Genomic DNA, 19,475 nt, shown 5'->3' on the forward strand with positions numbered 1-19,475 from the left:
TCCAAGTCTTTTTAAGACTCCCCCTCCTCACATTACTGTCTGCTTTTATACCCAAAGTTTTTTTTTTGCCACATGATAATATTCTCTACGCATATCATGCCCATTGGAAAGGTAGGAAATCCAGAGTGTAGGTACGAAATTCTCTCTAGGGACCCAGGCTGTACACTTTTAGGTAAAAAGGATAAGCAGACTCATCTCAGAGTTTATGGTTTAATTGTTACAAATTTTCACGATTGAATTACAAACAGTTTAAATAACGTAATAAAAACCAATTACATTTATAGTCACAAACTAGATGACCACCACATATTCTATGTGTGGAGCACGTGATGCAGTCTCGATTCAGAGAATTCTAGGTCATGTGTGGATCGTAAATCGAAACTCCGCCTTTAGTTTTTGTTATAGACATTTAAGTGTTTACAATATCTTTTCAATACAGTATGTATGGCTATGTTGACCGTGTAAGTAATGTTTCTTACAGAGAACAGAAAACAATGAATTTTAATTTTAATTATGATCTAAATGGAATTAATTATGGTAAGTAGGGCTATTGCTAAAATTGATTGTAAGCTACGTGTCACAGATCATTAAGACGTCAAGACTGGCTGGCTCCGCACAAAGCTAACTTATTCGGCATGATACATTACCAGTGACATGCTCTATGTAGCATAAAACTGCGCACAACAAACCCAACAGTCGTTAACATGATTAAATAGGAAGTCAACTCATCAATTCACTTTTTCTAAATACTGTCATTAAAATCGTCGACTGTAATTTGTCTGCATTGAGCAAAAAGAAGTTTTTTTTTTGTTCCGTGTTAATATTTCTCCATTCGTATTTTTTTATCTATTTCTCAGGGTAACAAGTACTAAAATCGGCAATCCATAATTAGGAACAGTGCATATAAGCACAACGTGTATACTATGCAGATTAAAGTAAATAGAACTAACATTTCAATTTAAAGGTAAAATACAAAGCTTCATTTATCTTATTTCAGCTGCGAGTCCAATTCCTGCATCTTACCTTGCCGATAGGATCGGAAGGAAGAAGACTCTTCTCCTGGCAGCAGTACCATACATCATCGGATGGATTCTAGTGATGCTTGCTGCAAACGTTCCTACAATTTACGCCTCTCGTCTCATCTCAGGGCTGGGTTACGGGATCGCCTACACTACAGCACCCATGTATCTCGGAGAGATAGCTTCAGATGAAGTTCGCGGGGCGATGGCAACCCTAATTACAGTAATGTCAAAGGTAAGCTCATGCTTTAATTAATGATAATTTAGGGATGTCAACAATATTAGGAGAAGAGTTCATAATGAACTCTTACTTGCGTTTTATATTTATCAACATGTTGGAAAATTTCAAATGTACTGCTTCCATATATTTCCTATTATTTGGTACCATTAGTACGTATATACACGTACCTACTTTATATATTGAATCTAACGGAAGATAGGAAAAATTAAAAAAAAATACTAGAAGTTCGGAACGCGTTATTAAAGATTGATTAATAAAAAATAGAAGCTTACATTAGAAATTAAATGTATATTAATTCACAATATATTTTATACTCAAATAGTTACTTATAAACGATGTCAACTTTACGCTTTTCGTCAGCAATAATAATCTGTGAAACTTGTTCAGGTTTCTTGTTTCGGCACATTAGCATATTGTTGATCAGAACAACTCATTAATAGTGACCTCTGCTTGTCGTTAAATGGCACGTGTTATTTTTAGTTCATAAAATGAATTCTTATTAATTTGAATATCATTATTTTTCAGTTCGGCATCCTGTCGCAATATTGCATTGGGCCATACGTCTCAATGCTAGGTTTGGCAAGTTTTAACATAGCACTACCGATACTATTCGTTGTAACGTTCAGCGCAATGCCTGAGTCGCCGTATTACTACATCAAAGCAGGACTGAAAGATGAAGCAGAATTGTCGTTAAAGAAACTAAGAGGCAAACATTTTGTAAGAGACGAGCTAGAGAGTATGAACAGCTTAGTCACAGAAAACATGAAAAATAAAAGTCGGTGGAAAGATCTCATAACCGTTAGAGGAAACAAAAAGGGACTCATCATTCTTCTAGGAATTTATTTCACTCAACAGTTTTGTGGCAGTACTGCGATCATCAGCTATACACAGCAAATATTCGACGCCGCAGAAGGAGGATTAGGACCGGCTGAGTCTAGCATATTATTTGGTTCCGTGCAATTGTTAACTTCAGCAATCTCTTCACAATTAGTCGACAGATTAGGAAGGAAACCTCTACTATTAATATCTTCTTGTGGAGTGGCAGTGACCAACATCATAATCGGCGCTTACTTCTTCATAAAAGACTTGAACAGTGAATACGTCGTGAACGTGAAATTCATTCCTTTAGTTGTAATACTAATATTTATATTTTCTTACACAATAGGCTTAGCCACTGTGCCTTTTGCTATTACTTCAGAGATGTTCCCCACTAACATTAAGTCGAAAGCGACGTGTGTCATACAAATTTTCGTGGCTTTGATAACATTTGCCGTCACGAAACTGTATCAAGTTGTGGATTCTAATTTAGGGACTTATGTGGTGTTCTGGGGTTTCGCGGTAATGTCAGTGGCCGGTGTGATATTTATTTTAATATTATTGCCAGAAACGAAAGGTCAATCGTTTGCGGCAATACAAGAGAAATTATATTTTAGTGAAAAAGTTGTTTACGAGAAAGACGAGGATCAGATGGCCAGTGTTAAAATAACATTGTGACAACTTGAGAGTGCCTTAGATCAATTAAATCAATTATATTTAAAAATAAATTCCTATTTACGTTAAGCAAATAAAATTAGTATTTTATACGCTTCTGTTTGGAATAAATAAAGTTCCAAGTAAAATAAATGTACATATATCAATAAGAAACTTACATATTCTGTGATCTTGGATACGAAATTACGCCTTAATTGTTGTATTCGCTATTGTACTTTTTTTTTGGGAAAAACTATCAAAGATTAAATTTTTACTAAATAAAACATAGATGGAATCTGGGGCAGACATCATGGGTAGCATGCAATGAATGGTCCTATTGGTATCATGTGACTTCCCGAACCCATAGATATCACAATGTAAGTGCTCTTCCCCACTTTTTTTTGCTTTTTTGTTTTTGTTTGTTTTTTTTTCTTAGATGTGTGAACGAGCTCACCTGGTATTAGGTGGTTACTGGAGCCCATAAACATCTACAACGTAAATGCAGCCACTCACCTTGAGATATAAGTTCTAAGGTCTCAGTATAGTTACAACGGCTGCCCCACCCTTCAAACCGATACGCATTACTACTTCACGGCAGAAATAGGCAGGGCAGCGGTACCTACCCGTGCGGACTCACAAGAGGTCCTACCACCAGTGATTACGCAAATTATAATTTTGCGGGTTTGATTTTTATTACACGATGTTATTCCTTCACCGTGGAAGTCAATCGTCACGATATCTTAAGTACGTATTTCATTAGAAAAATTGGTACCCGCCTGCGGGATTCGAACACCGTTGCATCGCTACATACCAAAGCACCGGCGATCTTATCCTTTAGACCACGACAACTTCAAAATTATGAGGTCCGAGTCTTAATTGCATTAAATAATAGTCGTCCCACTGCTTTGGAACATAAATAGGCAATATACCGTATACCAATCCGGGCTCACTCTGTGTTCTAGAATGGAACCGACATTGATATATGCTTCCAAAAATGTTATCACAAATAACATACGTTGTAGTACTTTTTACGCTTCCGTAGTCGTAAATGAAAATGTGTTATTATTACGTAATTGTTAAAAAAATACCTATATTGATAAGTAAAATTCGAAATCTTTTAAAGTTGGTATTTCCAGGTTTAATTTTTACAGCAAATCCAGTCAGACTACAAAACCCTAGTAATCACATAGTGGGCTAAATGACAACGTGCACGATATTATTAGTTAATGGACAACATTCATAAGCACACATTATAAGCGAGGAATAGGCGTGTCAAATGACTGTTTAATAAACATTTTTTATTGATGTGATAACGCGGGCTTAGTCGGATTTTTCAATTCATTTATCACGTGATTTTCACATGTCTGTCACTTTACTATTTCGTTTACTTTCATCATTCCACGTAATCTCTATATATAAAAATGAATTGCTTTTCGTTAGTCTCGCTAAAACTCGAGAACGACTGGACCGATTTGGCTAATTTTGCTCTTGAATTATTTGTGGAAGTCCAGAGAAGATTTAAAAGGTAGACAAATGAATGAAAATGTTCAAAATTAAATAAAAATAACAATTTTGTGTTTCCTTTGATGTGCCTCGCGTCGGACGGATTCCTTTTGTTTGTTTTGAGTTTATTTTATACAAAAGTTTAGGTCTTTTATTTATCGATTGAGGCACTACGAAGTCTGCCGGGTTAGCTAGTAATCTATAAATAATTAGCTGGCCCGGCAAACGTTGTTTTGCCATATAAATTACAGCGCCATCTGCCGGACTGATTTGTAAATCTAAACCATTCTCGAATTCACCTGAAGGTACACAGAAAATTTCATTAAAATCGGTCCAGCCGTTTAGGAGTTCAGTGACAAACACACGCACAGAAGAAATATATATATATATAAATATAAATAACATCATCCCATCATTGCTTTTGTGAAATATGAATGATTTATATTTTAAATGACGAAACATAAGTCGCATGACGTCATATGTAGGTATTCGTCATGTTTGTTCTATGGTAGCTCGTCGCTAGTATTGGCCCTAACGTTATACGTAATAAAACTACGCTCACGTTTTACAAAGCTTACGAGACAATTTTTAAAACCGTCTTTCTGTTATTTATGGCATTTCAGCAGCCCGATTCATCGTACCCTTCGATCAACAATAGTTGTTGATCGAAGATCGTACCCATTAACTTAAACGCGTGCTAGCTTAATTCATATAGTCCATATATTCAGTGATAGCCACAACGAATACGCTCTTAACAAATAACCTTACGTGATGATGTTTTTCTGTCACGATTTACCGTCCTATATTTCAAGCAAAAATCAAATATAAATCCATTTGAAATTATGGAATAAGGAAGACAGGGTTCATATGGTTGTAACTTATTCACATCAGCTATGTACCTACCGGGCACGGCCAACGTACTGCCTTAAGACGCCTTCTCTATAATGTAGATTTTAAGACTCACGTTAAAAAATGTACCTCGTGTTGAATGGTGTATTTATTATAATTTAGTCTTAAGTTTAACGACTCTGGATCGAAATCAATAATTTGTCTGTAGATCGACATACATATGTATCTACAACAGCTTATTAAAAATCATAATCAAATGTATTCAGACGGCTGATCCTTTTCATGTGCAATCGAAAACGCGGTTCTCCACAGTTGCTGATCTAATTTGAATTAATTCTATGTCTCGTCTAACAATAAATATTTAAAAAACACAAAAAAATCCGTCTCGAATTGAGAATTGCTTTTATAATGTTAAAAAATATATATTTACAAATTCGCGCGTACAAATTCCCAAACACGCGCTTGTACATATTATTATAATAGCATTTTTCCAGTCATGATTCAAAGGTAGAGTATGGTTCAATCTCGTGTTTATGTTATTAATAACTGATTCCGTCATTTAGAATACTTTACAGTCTTCTTACTCACGGAACACTGACAAGGTACACCGCCTTTTATTCACCTAATGGAAAGCATAACAAGCCTGTTATAGTCAAACAACATCATTTTGGAATACGTTTCAAAAGTTAATAGTTAAAACTATTTGGAGTTGAATTTATTTATTTATTTTCTTTTATTTTTGTTACGACCTTATGTTAAGAGAATATCTGAGCTTATGCCTACTAAAACGTGAGTACTGGCACCCACCATAGAAGATTCAGCTCCCAATTGTATTAATCCTCAAAACAGTATGTTGTTTTTTTCATTTCGAAATACAAACGCGGTAGCTATACTAAACGACAACAAGCACTAAAGACCTAACTTTTTTTTTAATGTCCTTGTAGGCAGACGAGCATACGGCGAGTAGTTACCGTCGGCCATGGACTTTAGCAATGCCAGGCGCAAACCAAAGCCGCTGCCTACCATTAAGTATTTTTTGCGAATATTTTACTATTTTCGTGGTGACAGCTATGAGCTTATTGTGTGTTGTATTCTTGCTCCTGATAGAAGGTATATTAAAACTCTTCCCAAAGCCAAAAAACAAGAGTTTTTATATTAAGTCAAGGTGATAACAATATTCATTTTCATTCAACTAACTTTCCTATTTTAAAAGTTTCAAATTTTACTGGACCACAAACTAATGGCAAATCATCAACTTTACATCAGAATAATATAATTGCAATGTGTTGTGTTTAGTTTTATTTCCATCTTATTGATAAGTATTTGAATATTAAAAAATACCTAAACAACTTACATTGTTAGTACTTTTAGTTAAAAATGTCATCAATCTTAGCTATTTACAAATAGGCTAACAGTTTAATTCGCGAGTTTTGTAGAACTAAAGAAACTGTCACAAATAAATACACAATAACGAATCTCTAACATTTGAATTACAGGAATCATATCGAATTTATTTAAGTGAACAAATGTTTAAGTCTTTACAATTTTGCCATAACTATTGTTTGTTTATTTGTGTATGTGTGTTCTATGCGCGTTGTTGCTACCGTCTATCTATAGTCGTTTTTGGCGCTTCATTGCACGCGAGTCATATTGAACAAATGTATATATTCTAATTCATAAATGGTAAATGAATTTCACAAAAAAGTATGGGTATTTCATAAACATTGCAGAAGTCACCGCGCGGCGTAGTTAGTCTAGTACTTAACAATATTATCACTTATTAGGTAAGTAGTACTTACGATTTTATCAAAACAACGGCCCGGACTAAGGGTCGAAACGTTATTCTTGTAACTGTAAATATAATTATTTTTTAAAAAATAATAATAATAGCTCTTTATTTGACACCACATGTACAGAGTAAGCTTAAAAAACAAATAATAGACGGTGACATAAATTGGCGGCCTTATCGCTGAAAGCGATCTCTTCCAGGCAACCTTGCAGGGAGAGGAATAAACTAGCATCGACGGTGCTATATCTTAATAAACTTACATAAAAATATATACTTATATACACATGTGAAAAATAAATACAGTATAAGATAGACGATAGACTTACATACGATTAAATACAAATAAATTCTAAAAATATTTGGTACTAAATATGTACAAGTAATAGATGTGAAATATCTGACAATAACATTATTGTAATTTAAGTGTAGATACGTTCAGATTAAAATACTAATCGAACAATTCAAATTATCTGGATTCGTTCCTACGAAAACCCAAGTATCCCAAAATAAATAAATAAATGTATACCAGCCATTCTAGAACGATCCAAATGCACGCCTGAGCGAAGACTCTTTTTACACTTTGCGTACAAATATCAGCCAAAAACGAAATTGAATTTAGCCAAATTTTTGATCTTATACCTAACACACTGTCATTTAATGTGTCAATAATTCAGTAAATTAATTCCATAAGCTGAAGGTGAACAGCAAATACGGAGAAAATTATTTATAAATTGAATTTTTAAATCGAATGTTTGTGCCTAAGTAAGCCAAAATATATGTATTTACAAATGAATGTTAATATTATATGTAAATAAAGGGTTTTTCATTAAGAGCGCTCGAACTTAAAAAAGAAATAAAAAAATCAAAATTAAAAAACTGCCGTGATATTGCCACAATTTTTTAAAGGGTTAATTATTTGTCAAAGTTCGCACGTCCGTATTGAATAACCCTATATTAATGTAGTTTATCAAATATAGTTCGTTGCTTCGTTTTATTAATATTAGAAAATGTTTATTATAGTGCAACATTGATAAATGTATGGATTAAGAATATTCTACTTTTTGTAATGAACAAACCTCGAAAGAAAAATTCGTAGTTCATTTAAATATTATACACACTGCTATTTAACGGTTTTTACCACGATTTTCAGAAATCATAAGTTCCCAATATTTCGTTGTTGTTACAAGAGCCATGATCATTATAATTTACTCGTAATGTGATAATGTTTATAGCCGCGACAATTTAAAGAAGAAATTTCTAGAAAATAGATATACATAATTTCATTTAACTGACTGAAAAACGTTAAGTGTACTTACATATAATTTAAGTATTAAAACGGTAAGTTGTATAATTTAAAAGATAACTTAATTATGAATCGCAGTTTTACCTTAAGCTTAGAGCCAGAAACTGCATTTAAGCGATGTGATAAATGTCTATAGCATTCCGTATTACTTTGTATCATTATGTGTTTGTAAATCATTGAATCGGAATTAAAATCATTTATATAAAAAATACAAACAAACTAAGCATTGTTCTGTTATTTTATTTGTGTTAGCTCTAATCCATCATAGTTTATATCTTAATATATAGAAGATGAACTTAATGGCATAGAACATGCATTCACAAAGGATTCTATATTTACCACTTACAGACACAATAACCGCGAATCCGATCCGGTGGTAGATACCTACTGCAAAACACTGCTCTTGCTAGGGCTAGTTTTAAAATTTTTTTCTCAGGTTCAAATATTCGCGATTCAAATTTTTTCAAATTCTCTTAGGTTGATCCCGTGATCTCACTTACCCATCCGTGAATAGCTGGAATAACAGCCCCTTAGGCTACCAACGTACATGTGGGAAGAAAAAAACGAAAAAATTTATAACATACCATAAGTTTTTTAATTGGCAAGTATTTTGTATCAAAAGGAATAAAATAAAGATAGCATTTGTAAAAAAAAATGGCAAAAGGGTCTCTAAGGTTCTGAGGTGTCATTTAGGCAAAACGATCTCTATCCCAAAATATGTAGTTTGGTATTCCCCGTCAAAGATGAACGGCTGAGCTCACAGGTATTAGGTTGTTGCCGAAGCACATGGACCTCACAGCGTGAACACCGATACCGACCTTAAGATGTGAGATAGAAGCCTCAATTGTACGTATAGGGTGTTCTACCCTTATAACTAAACCGCACGAATGCTTCGTGACATGCTTAACGCCCGAAATTAATAAGCTATCTCAATCCCTTTTTAGCTATCTAAGATATTTTCTCAGAGAAGAAGCAGAACTCAATTTAAGAACTTTTCTTTTTGAGTCCTTTTTGAGTTCTTTTTTCGTTTAAAGTGTGCCAATAATCAATCCACGGATTGAGATTGCCATCTTGCAATATGTTAAATCTTTGGGAGGACCGATCCCAGATTGCGGATTGCCCTCTGTACGTAAATGACAGTTGGGGTGTGCTTAATAACCGATCTTTCCATTTTGATATTTGTTTCGATCAGGTGGATAATATAAGGATAATGTTTGTTTGCGAACGCGTGCCATTCGACAATACGCCATACCACACTAATTTAAAATTTTATTTTAGTAAGCCACTTTATGCGGCATCCTGTGTGCTTAGTGCGAGTTTTTTAATCTTCTCGATAGCGTAAAAGTTAGCTCATATTTGTATGGAATGGGATCGTTTGCCTACGTTTGCCGCTAGGGGCGCTGTTCCAACTGCATACAAAATTGCGTTAACTTTTACGCTATCGAGAACGTTAAAAAACTCGCACTAAGCACACTAGTCGTTCGTGAACACGCTTTAGGCACACACTCACTTCAAATGAAAATGAAATCGATGGCCCAAGCATCACTGGGCGCAAAAACAGAGGTGATATTATGTACCTACTGGACCACGGTCGGTTTCATATGTTCATTGTTCAAGAAAACTTTTTTTTAAACACTCATTATGTAAAGAAGAATTCATATATAATGTTTTGCAACATTTTTAGAGTGCATATGAAGGATTCGCCGGTTCTAAGTGTTAATTTCTTATGATATTCAACAGGATGATAAATATAAAGACACATAATCGAAATAAATCTTTAAACAGCCTGTTGAAATAAAATCAATAGTTGCCTTTGTCTATCACGCTACTTATTCTAAATAAAACAACCAATTTTTAAACAATTTCTATTAAAACAAGAAAGCTAAACATTCAACAACAACTGTCCATTCATGGTAAAACAAAAAACAGCTTAGTACAAAGCCAACATTATCCATTCAAATAAATAACAATGAATCACTGTGGTATCAAAATAATTGCTTTTTCAAGTTCTCGTGTTTATTCTCACATGACTATAACAAATATAAAATGAAACTTTCCTTCAGTAAATAGATAATATCATTATGTAAATGGGATAATCCCATTTAAACGGTTTTATAAAAGACGAATGCCTACTTATAGGTAAAGATACTACTTCTTCCATTTCCAATTTACATAATTCTGTTATGTATTAGTTATTTTAGAAAATTAAAACATTGCGGTGTTTACTACTTCATACGTGACTCGATAGAATCATACAACGATACACATTAATTATGGTTTTCGTCAGTTTGTCTTCCTGTTTATTTATTCGGAGTAATCTACAAAACTGCTGAACCGAATGTGACGGAAGTTTCCTTGTCAAATAAACGATTCTCGAGTATGTTTGCTGTTGCCAAGTAGCACACGTTCACGTAGCGCACTGAGCAGCGCTCTGTGTGCTTAGTGCGAGTATTAGCCCACTGAGTTTCTCGCCGGATCTTCTCAGTGGGTCGCGTTTCCGATCTGATTGTAGATTCTGCGAAGCACTGCTCTTGCTAGGGTTAGTGTTAGCAACACTCCGGTTTGAGCCCCGTGAGCTCACCTACACACGTTAGGGCGAAGCTGAAATAGCCTCTCAAGGCTACCAGAAAAGGTAAAAAAAAAACGAGTTTTTTAACGTTCTCGATAGCGTAAAAGTTAGCTCATATTTGTATGGAATGGGATCGTTTGTCTACGTTTGCCGCTAGGGGCGCTGTTCCAACTGCATACAAAGTTGGATTAACTTTTACGCTATCGAGAACGTTTAAAAACGCGCACTAAGCACACTGCTGCGTGTAAATATTATGTTGTCGTCCTCCGGCGGTACTTCAGCTTTGCAATATTTATGAACTTACACAATACGTGTCAGATCAGACTGGCCACCTGTTCAGTAGTTATTAAATCAGTTCGCTTGTACCTGATCGCTCCAGCTGTATTACTACGTCCAATGATGAATAAAATAAACGTGAATCGGTCGGAAACGCGATAGGCGTGTCCTTATCGCCACGTTATTTATTAATAAAACTGAAGACATCGTAAACCGCTTGTTGACTTTTGTTGAAGCATGATTCAATATTGTTTGTTTCCATTCCATAACAGTTTATAGTTTGCTAACAGAAATAACTGTTTATTTACAAAGTTAACAGTAATGTGACGATATTGTGATCACTTTGATAATATGAAATAATTCATTGCGAATGCTTTTAAACACATATTTTTTACATTATTTCTTACAATACAAAAATCGAAATTAACAACACTAGGTATAGTCATAGAATGATGAACTTTCAATTTTCCCATTTTTTCACAGTCATGATAGGTAGACGACGAACATACGACACACCTTATATTAAGTAATAATTGCTCATGGACATCAACAAAGCCGGGGGCAGAGGCAAGACGTTGCCGTACTGAAACTAAAGACCACGAATAAGCCTCAGCCGGCTATGTACATGATAAAGGGCTTATAGGCGATTCCGGTCACCGTCCTCATCGAACCCGTCGCTTGCGACGAAGGGCTCGACAAGCGAATTAACTCATAGACACGACCCACTGAGTTTCTCACCGGATCTTCTCAGTGGGTCGCGTTACCGATCCGGTGGTAGATTCTGCGAAACACTGCTCTTGCTAGGGTCAGTGTTAGCAACACTCCGGTTTGAGCCCCATGAGCTCACCTACACACGTTAGAGTGAAGCTGAAATAGCCTCTCAAGGCTATCAGAAAAAAAGAAGAAAAAATAAAGGCGATCTAATTTGGATTTGATTTTATGAGGTCACGCCCCACCCGGCCCTAAGTAATAGTATATATTACAACGTGAATGCCGCTCTCGTATTGACACATGAGGTCGAAATCTCAATTCTATTGTACAACGGCTGTCTCAACCCTCAAACCGAACGAGTGATTGCTTCACTCCAGAAATACGCAGGCGTACTTCTGGCTCTGTATGCTTACACCCTGTATAATCAAATTTCAACCTATCTACTGCTATTTTACAACCTAACTACAAATTACGAATATAGGCTTATCATAATAATAGATATAAAATTTACCTAGCAACACACACAATTAAATTCAATACAGGCTTACTTACCACAAAAGTAAAGTTTATTACTCACATAAGAAACAGCGACAGTATTTTCCAACAGTATTTATTATCTAATATGCCTTGAGTTCGGAGATAATACGCGTGTTGGGATGTTATACCTTCCTGATATGGTAAGTATACAATTTTTATCACTGGAGAGCGAAAGTTCATTGAATGTAGAAAAAAAGTAAATACAAGAAGCATGTTCAAAAATTTTAAAAAGCTGCGCAAGACCCCAGGGAACCATAGGGAGGAGCCATATTGGTTGAGAGAGAGAATCTATTACTAAACATAGTATTACGCGCTGGGGTTCGGGATAAATAAAAATTCTACCAGGGTACAACTTAACTCTATATTAGAACTTAGATCACTTAAAACACTCCACAAACACTTTAAAATTCTCAATTCGCTTCTTCCGCTTCGCTTCAGGTAATCCGTTCGCTGTTTCGCTTCGAGTAGTTCCGGTTACTAACTGACCGCGTGTTTTTTTTTTATCCTACCTAAACTGAGAGCCTTGAGAGGCTATTTCATCGTAACCTTAACTAGTAGGTGAGCTCACGGGGCTCAAACCTGATGACGTTGCTAACACGAACCCTAACGGCAAGAGCCGTGCTTCGCAGAATCTACCACCGGATCGGAAACGCGACCCACTGAGAAGATCCGGCATGAAACTCAGTGGGCTGTGTCTGAGGGTTTATTTACTCGTCGAGCCCTTCGTCGCAAGCGACGGATTCGACGAGAACGATGACCGGTGCTTGAGGTACCTAAAAGCACCGTTAGTGGATCGGGAGGATCCGAAATGACTGACCGCGTGGCATTTCTGCACCGCTCTTATAGTCGAGACGAAATCCCTAGAATCGTCGAGAATATTCCACAAAAGTCGAGTATTGTGTGTTTCCGCTATCTGAAAATAGATGGCGTTGTACTCCTCGAGCGTTCTAGATGTTACTAGAACCTTCGATATTCGTTCGGCTATTCGGCGGTAGATGGCGTTACCCTTACCGGCGTAACAATACGATAACAGGTCAAATCACCCATTTTGAGCTTTTGCATTGAAAATGCATGTATCATCTTATTGCTTTTGTACGTTTGACTTCATTACTTTTTCTTATTAATTAATCTACAGTTATTATACTTCTTTCTGTTCTGTTTTGTATATTTTGAGTAACGTTTGTCGTATACCGTTATCTACCCGCTATGGTAGAAAAACCAGTAAGTGTTGGTATGATTAGTGTTAAAATTATTATCAAAAAAAAAAACAAATGATAATTATTAAGTAAAAGAGTGAAAAATACAAATGATAAATACACATTCGCCAATAAAATAGAGGCATGCGTATTACATCCTATAACAATCAACCTTTAGAAGAAGTTGCCTCTTTCTTTGCCGAAACTAAGGAGCGAAACCGCTCTCGGGGTTTTATGTAATTTCGATTTCCTTTCGGTAATAGTTATCAATTTCAAATTCAAGTACATACTACCTTTAAATAAACAAATGTTTACGTCTTGCTTATTTCTATGGATGCAGTCATGCCCTCTCTCTCGCTTTTCCCTGCAAAAAAGGGCCCTTTTAAAAATGTTTATATAAGAAAGAATGGAAAGACGAATGGAAAAACTTTACGAATCGTGATATTCGATTCCAGGGTGAACGATAGAAATCACTATAAGCTCTGGATAGACGCGTTTAAAAATATTATCCAAACCGTTCTTGTATCCATTTAGGGAAATAAAAAATAAATTTAACCTTATCTCTGAATAATATTTACACACACAGTAGTATCTATTGTGTTTCACAGTTCAAGAGCATACACATTAGATATGCTGGAAAACCCTTTGGTTTGTAAATATTATCAACAAAAATATTTGCGAAACACGATCTTTAAGAACATATAATTAGTTTTACGATATCAGTATTCATAGAGTTGAAGTAAACAACTGAGACAAAGATCCTAGCATTATTACACTGTGCTAAATTAGTTTATCTGAACTTCACAAACCTCCATTTTTTAAACAGCCTTTTCCATTCAGTTTTTAAACTTATTTTCTTTGTATTTCAACTATTTGATGTATTGAATACGCAATATTATAGTTAAAGAAAAAAAGTGCTTAAAAAATACAAGGCCAGAAACACAATACTCCCTGTAACGTACAGTTTTATTGGTTCAATTGACAAACATAAAAATTCGTAAACAGCAAAAAGCTTTCATTGAATATAAGAAAACCCGGATATGGTAGGTTAACTTAACTTTATTACTTAACGTTACTTACGCAGTGTAAAATAGATTTAGAATTGATATAGAGTTTTATCTGACGGTTTAGAATTTTTATTAAACTTGCCCTTATGATGTAAAAAAAGTACTTCAAGACAAATCATTATTTTTTGTTTATATGGGCATCACACAGAAGCTGCTGATTAAGACGAAATCGGTAAAGATTTAAAATCACGATTAAATTCGAGACATGAATGTAATATGCAACTCAACAAGTTAGGTTTCCATATGCATATATGGAATCGGGCAAACACTTGTTATCACAATAATATTATTTATACATATGCGTATATAGCCTTATCTTGATTTAATGAGGATTTAGTGAATAATACTTTTTATTGTTTTATTTACAGGAAATTAAATTTATTGCAATTAATTATATTTATCGGTGGCTGGCTTTAATATACATTCCTAGAGAATGTGACTTCGTTTCGACATTCAAAAGACCTTATAGTTCTTAGTTTATTAAATATGCGTTACAAATGAGTAATATAGTCAGACTAATGTTATGAAAAGTTTCTTTTGTGTGAAGGACCTAAAACAATCTTTGTTTACCAGTGCGCGTCATTCTAATTTAAACAAAACTGTTATTAGGTACGACTATTTCTCGCACTCAACAATCAGTTTATGTTCCTGAAAGAATTAATACCTATCTATACTTCTATATCTATACTAATATTATAAAGAGGAAAGATTTGTTTGTTTGTTTGTTTCGAATAGGCTCCGAAACTACTGGACCGATTTGAAAAATTCTTTTTCCATTAGAAGCCGACATTGTCCCTGATGAACATAGGCTACTTTATTTTTATTTTTTTTTATTTTATTTTTTTGGTTTCATGTGTGTTTTAATGTTTCCGAAGCGAAGCGAGGGCGGGTCGCTAGTTAATTATATTTTTGTATAATTTCTTAATTTTTATTTTATTTTGAAAACCAAAACAATTTTTGCTCTTCACACATTTTTTCACATTTTATATTCGAATCAGTAATTAAATAAAGAAACTGATATATCGATATATGGGTATCAATAATTATTACGTAACTTATTTTCCGTCTTAGATAATAGAGCCTTCTGTAAATAATACTCTTATGTAGTATTACCATATTAAAAAAAAAGTTTAACATACAAAACAAATCAGTAATAAAATAAAGGTGCATTAAATCAAACTACGCTTAATTTCTCGAAAAAGTAACAGAATAAATTAGACACCCCATCCACTAGTAAATTAATATTTTTTAGGGTTTGATTTTTATTATTTACCTTATTTCAATTCCTTCATTGTCGAATTTATTCATGAATATGTCTTAAGTATGGTAGTAACAGATTTTGTATGCCCTTCGCTTTGCATTATTTATGGGCATTAATGAGCTTATAAATAAGCATTTACTGAAGTTAATTGCCACTACAATGTGAATTCCGCATCCACCTCAGGTAATGACCCTATAATATCAATTGATTTAGACTTAGAATTGTCCCATTCTGTGTACCTACTTCTTTACATACCTAACGCTAGTAGCCTTATTCAATGGGCGAGCTAACAAGGCTCAGCTGGAAGACTATGTACCGCTACACCTTGTCGTTTCGAGGTAGAAAATATCGTTATATCGAATATAAAATATATCGTCTATGACTAACGTGACCATACGTCCCGCTTTGGGTGGGATTGTCGCGCTTTCAGGCTGTCCGTCCCGCTGTCCCCAGCGAGAACAAAAATGTCCCGCTTTCATTTATCTGTTGTGCGTGTGTTTATTATGGCCGTTTTCACCGACAAGTTCCCAAAGTGGTCCTACGTAGGAAACACTTTAGACAGGAGATCACCTAAATCAACCACCTACCTAAATTCATTTTCACCATGCTTTGTGTTAAGTTTTAAGGAGTTTCTTAGTTAGGTGACGTTTTAATGTTTTGATTTGAGTGCTTGAAATATCGACGTTTTATCGATAAAAATATGTGATCCACGATTACCTTTAAAATATCCATCAAATAAAAGAATAATAAATATTAATGACAATAAATCATAATTATACGTCTGTGGTATATAATTTAGTAAAAAAAACCCAATCTGTTTGATAAATATGAAAAGGAATAACGCACTGAGGCTGTTAGTCCTGAATGTCAATGATTCAATTTTCAGTTTCAATTTAAAAGTTAATGTCAAACTCAAAACATCAAACAAAAGTGACGAAACTAAACTTGTCGATTTAATTCATTGAAATTTTTGAAAGTATCGGCAGATTGCCATTAATCTGGCAAATAATAATAATACATTAGTTATTCTTGATTATCATTTTGAAACCAAATTATGGCGGAAAAAAGAAAACGTGGCCAAAACTTTACTGCCGAAGAAAAAGATAAACTTGTGAAGTTATTGGCTTCCAACAAAGAAGTTATATTAAATAAAAAAACAGATGGCTGTACCAATGAGGCCAAAAATAGGGCCTGGTTAAATGTGACCGACGCATTTAATGCGACTACGACTGTTTACAGGTAAGTAAAAAGTTCAACAAATTTTGTATTTAATGATATAACGCTATAATCAGAATACTAAAAAAATAGTATCGTATTAATAACTACAAATATGAAAGTTGAAATAATAAAAATAATTTCAGGACTAAGGACTCATTGATGAAAGTGTGGGATAAGCTAAAAACTGAGAGCAAATTATATTATCAATCTGCTAAGCTGAGCATGACTAAAACTGGTGGTGGTCCTGGAGAAGTGAAAACTGATCCTATTCTGGAGCAAGTCTGTACACTTCTCGGCCGAGCTTGCACAGGCATAATAGGCGTGCAAGACTGTGATGCTAATGTTTTGGATGTGGTGGAAAATGAATCACCAATAAAAGAGTCATTCGAGATGTGCACAGAAAATACTGCAACAGTAGAGGAGTTTGAGGCAGAAAAAGAAAATCAAATTCCAGTTGAAGTATGAATCATTAATCATTTTTTTGTGCCCCCATCACCAAATGTTCTGTGAAATTCTAAGTATGAATATATAAGATCTACTATTATTGTTCCAGAATTACAGTACAAATAATACACCACTGTGGTCAAGGAGACGACCACGATTATCAGTCAATAATGAGAGAACAGGGGCTATGTCCTCACTTTGTACAAGTTTTCAAAATGTGAACAAAAAGAAAGAGGATATAGAAGACCTAAAAAGACAACTTCTTCAGGAAGAATTAGAATATAAAAGAAAGTTTTATAAGTACTCATTAGAGGCAGCAGCAAAGGATGTCGAAATTAAGAATGAAGTCTTACATCAATTAAAATGTAATTTAAAATAATAATTTATTTTTACTTAACTAAAGATTACAGGTAAATGAGTAATAAAAAAAACCTGACTGCAAATATTAACTTTCTTTTCTTTCAGTTGGTGTTAAAATAGTAGCAAGAGCTATAATGAACATTAATTTGGAATTGGCTATTTATTAGTTTCTATTTGATACCCATACAGCTATAATTAAAATTTACTCAAACACTCGTTCACTCCAAAAACATTACTTTTCATCTATAGGGTAAAAAAAGATTTTTAAATAATCATATATTTTAATTTCTGTTGGTAAGATTTCCAAAATATTGTGTCATATAATTTCTCTGAAATCCATAAGTAAGATCAGCTGCAATATGATGAGGAATTTGTCCATTTTGTATCAACTCTTCTAAATTTGGAATGCTGCCATCATTTATAGGATCTTGTTCCTTTCTTATAATGCATATATTGTGCAAGATACAGCAGGCCAATATCACGTGCACAGAAGTTGTCAGTTTTAACCTTAAACCTACAGCTAAAACAGGGAATCTTCTTTTTAAAACACCATACTGACGTTCAACAGTGTTCCTTGTTTTTATGTGAGCTTCATTATACTTTCTTTCTCCATGAGTTGAAGGGTTCAAGTATGGAGTCAAAAGATGACTCTGAAAGAAAATGTATTATTTTATTGTATTTATTTAATATAGTAATGAATGTACCTTTTTTACAGGTGGAAATATAAACATACCAACTGTGTTTGGATTGCATAAAGAAAACACAAAGTACAATTGTGATTGCTAGATCCTTAATTATAAATATTATACTGGTTGTTGATTGGTCATTAGCTTTTTATTTTACAACATACCTAGCTGTATACATATAAACATGCAATGTTTTCTGTATTACTTTTGTATGCAAACCTTACCTTCAAAGGATATCCACTATCCCCTAAGAGATATGCAACATTGTAAGCTCCACTTTCAAACACACGGTGCCTTTGACTGTTTTGGTATATGGTGGAGTCATGTGTTGAGCCTGGCCAGCGAGCAACAACATCTGTTATTAATAAGTTGGCATCACTTATAGTCTGCACATTAATAGACATATAGGACTTGCGATTCCTAAATATCTCTGCATCATCACCACCTAGTAATAAATACATGATAAGAATGTTGTAAGCAGATACCTACAAAATTTAGATCATATCTATCTCATTATTTTAAAGGTCCCTTTGTGGAGACTTCATTTGCAAAGTTTGGGTTCACTGATCAATTTGACCAGTACTAAAGGAAAAGTTTAAATTACCAGGTGATTGAATTTTCACATGCGTACAATCAATACAACCGAGTACGTTAGGAAATCTTGCTATTTTGTAAAACTGTCCTTTGACTGTGGAGATCTCTTCTTGCGAGTTTGGGAACCGTATGAATTTTTTTCGTAAGGTCACTATGGCATTTGCAACTCTTTTGATGATGCGACTACTAGTAGCCACACTAATTCCACACAAATCTCCAACAGTTAACAAAAAATTCCCAGTGGCAAAGTATCTTAGCGTGCACAAAAGCTGGGTCAAAGGTGTCACTGACTGATTTCTGAAACAAGGAACATTTTATTAATATAGAAATGGTCAAAAGTATACTGTTAATATATTATATTTACAACAAAATACGGTAAGTA

At 34.3% G+C, this 19,475-nt stretch overlaps 2 protein-coding genes across 4 annotated transcripts in view; both read left to right on the forward strand.

Annotated features, from left to right (window-relative positions):
- Positions 1 to 8,402, forward strand: part of LOC114246615 (facilitated trehalose transporter Tret1) — a 36,990-nt gene extending 28,588 nt beyond the window's left edge. Inside the window, exons 3-4 of the mRNA XM_028179229.2 lie at positions 998 to 1,254; positions 1,786 to 8,402. Of these exons, the coding sequence (XP_028035030.2) occupies positions 998 to 1,254; positions 1,786 to 2,754 (1,226 nt within the window). The 3' untranslated portion in view covers positions 2,755 to 8,402. The remainder of the gene's footprint in view (positions 1 to 997; positions 1,255 to 1,785) is intronic.
- A 7,874-nt stretch (positions 8,403 to 16,276) lies between these two features.
- Positions 16,277 to 18,637, forward strand: LOC114250286 (uncharacterized). Of its 3 annotated transcripts, XR_016323126.1 has the most exons (5): positions 16,277 to 17,030; positions 17,153 to 17,468; positions 17,563 to 17,818; positions 17,919 to 18,063; positions 18,529 to 18,637. XR_016323126.1 is itself a non-coding variant. In XM_028184097.2 (4 exons), the coding sequence occupies exons 1-4, from the start codon at positions 16,846 to 16,848 to the stop codon at positions 17,978 to 17,980; spliced, it is 819 nt and encodes a 272-aa protein (XP_028039898.2). In that variant the 5' UTR covers positions 16,277 to 16,845; the 3' UTR covers positions 17,981 to 18,637. The 3 variants fall into 3 exon arrangements, 2 of the variants coding, with proteins under 2 accessions (XP_028039898.2, XP_028039899.2); XM_028184097.2 differs by having other exon boundaries at positions 17,919 to 18,637; XM_028184098.2 differs by lacking the exon at positions 17,919 to 18,063.
- Positions 18,638 to 19,475: the final 838 nt, after the last annotated feature.

The sequence above is a fragment of the Bombyx mandarina genome, chromosome 05 (genome assembly GCF_030267445.1).
Source record: "Bombyx mandarina strain Sakado chromosome 05, ASM3026744v2".
Classification (NCBI taxonomy): Eukaryota; Metazoa; Arthropoda; class Insecta; order Lepidoptera; family Bombycidae; genus Bombyx; species Bombyx mandarina.

What these genes read in the sequence shown, in the direction of transcription:
- LOC114250286 (XM_028184098.2), top strand. Translation starts at nt 16,846, where the DNA reads ATGGCGGAAAAAAGAAAACGTGGCCAAAACTTTACTGCCGAAGAAAAA. An exon ending in GCGACTACGACTGTTTACAG is followed by an intron (nt 17,031 to 17,152) that starts GTAAGTAAAAAG and finishes AAATAATTTCAG; the next exon opens with GACTAAGGACTCATTGATGA. An exon ending in AGTCTTACATCAATTAAAAT is followed by an intron (nt 17,819 to 18,528) that starts GTAATTTAAAAT and finishes CCTTTTTTACAG; the next exon opens with GTGGAAATATAAACATACCA.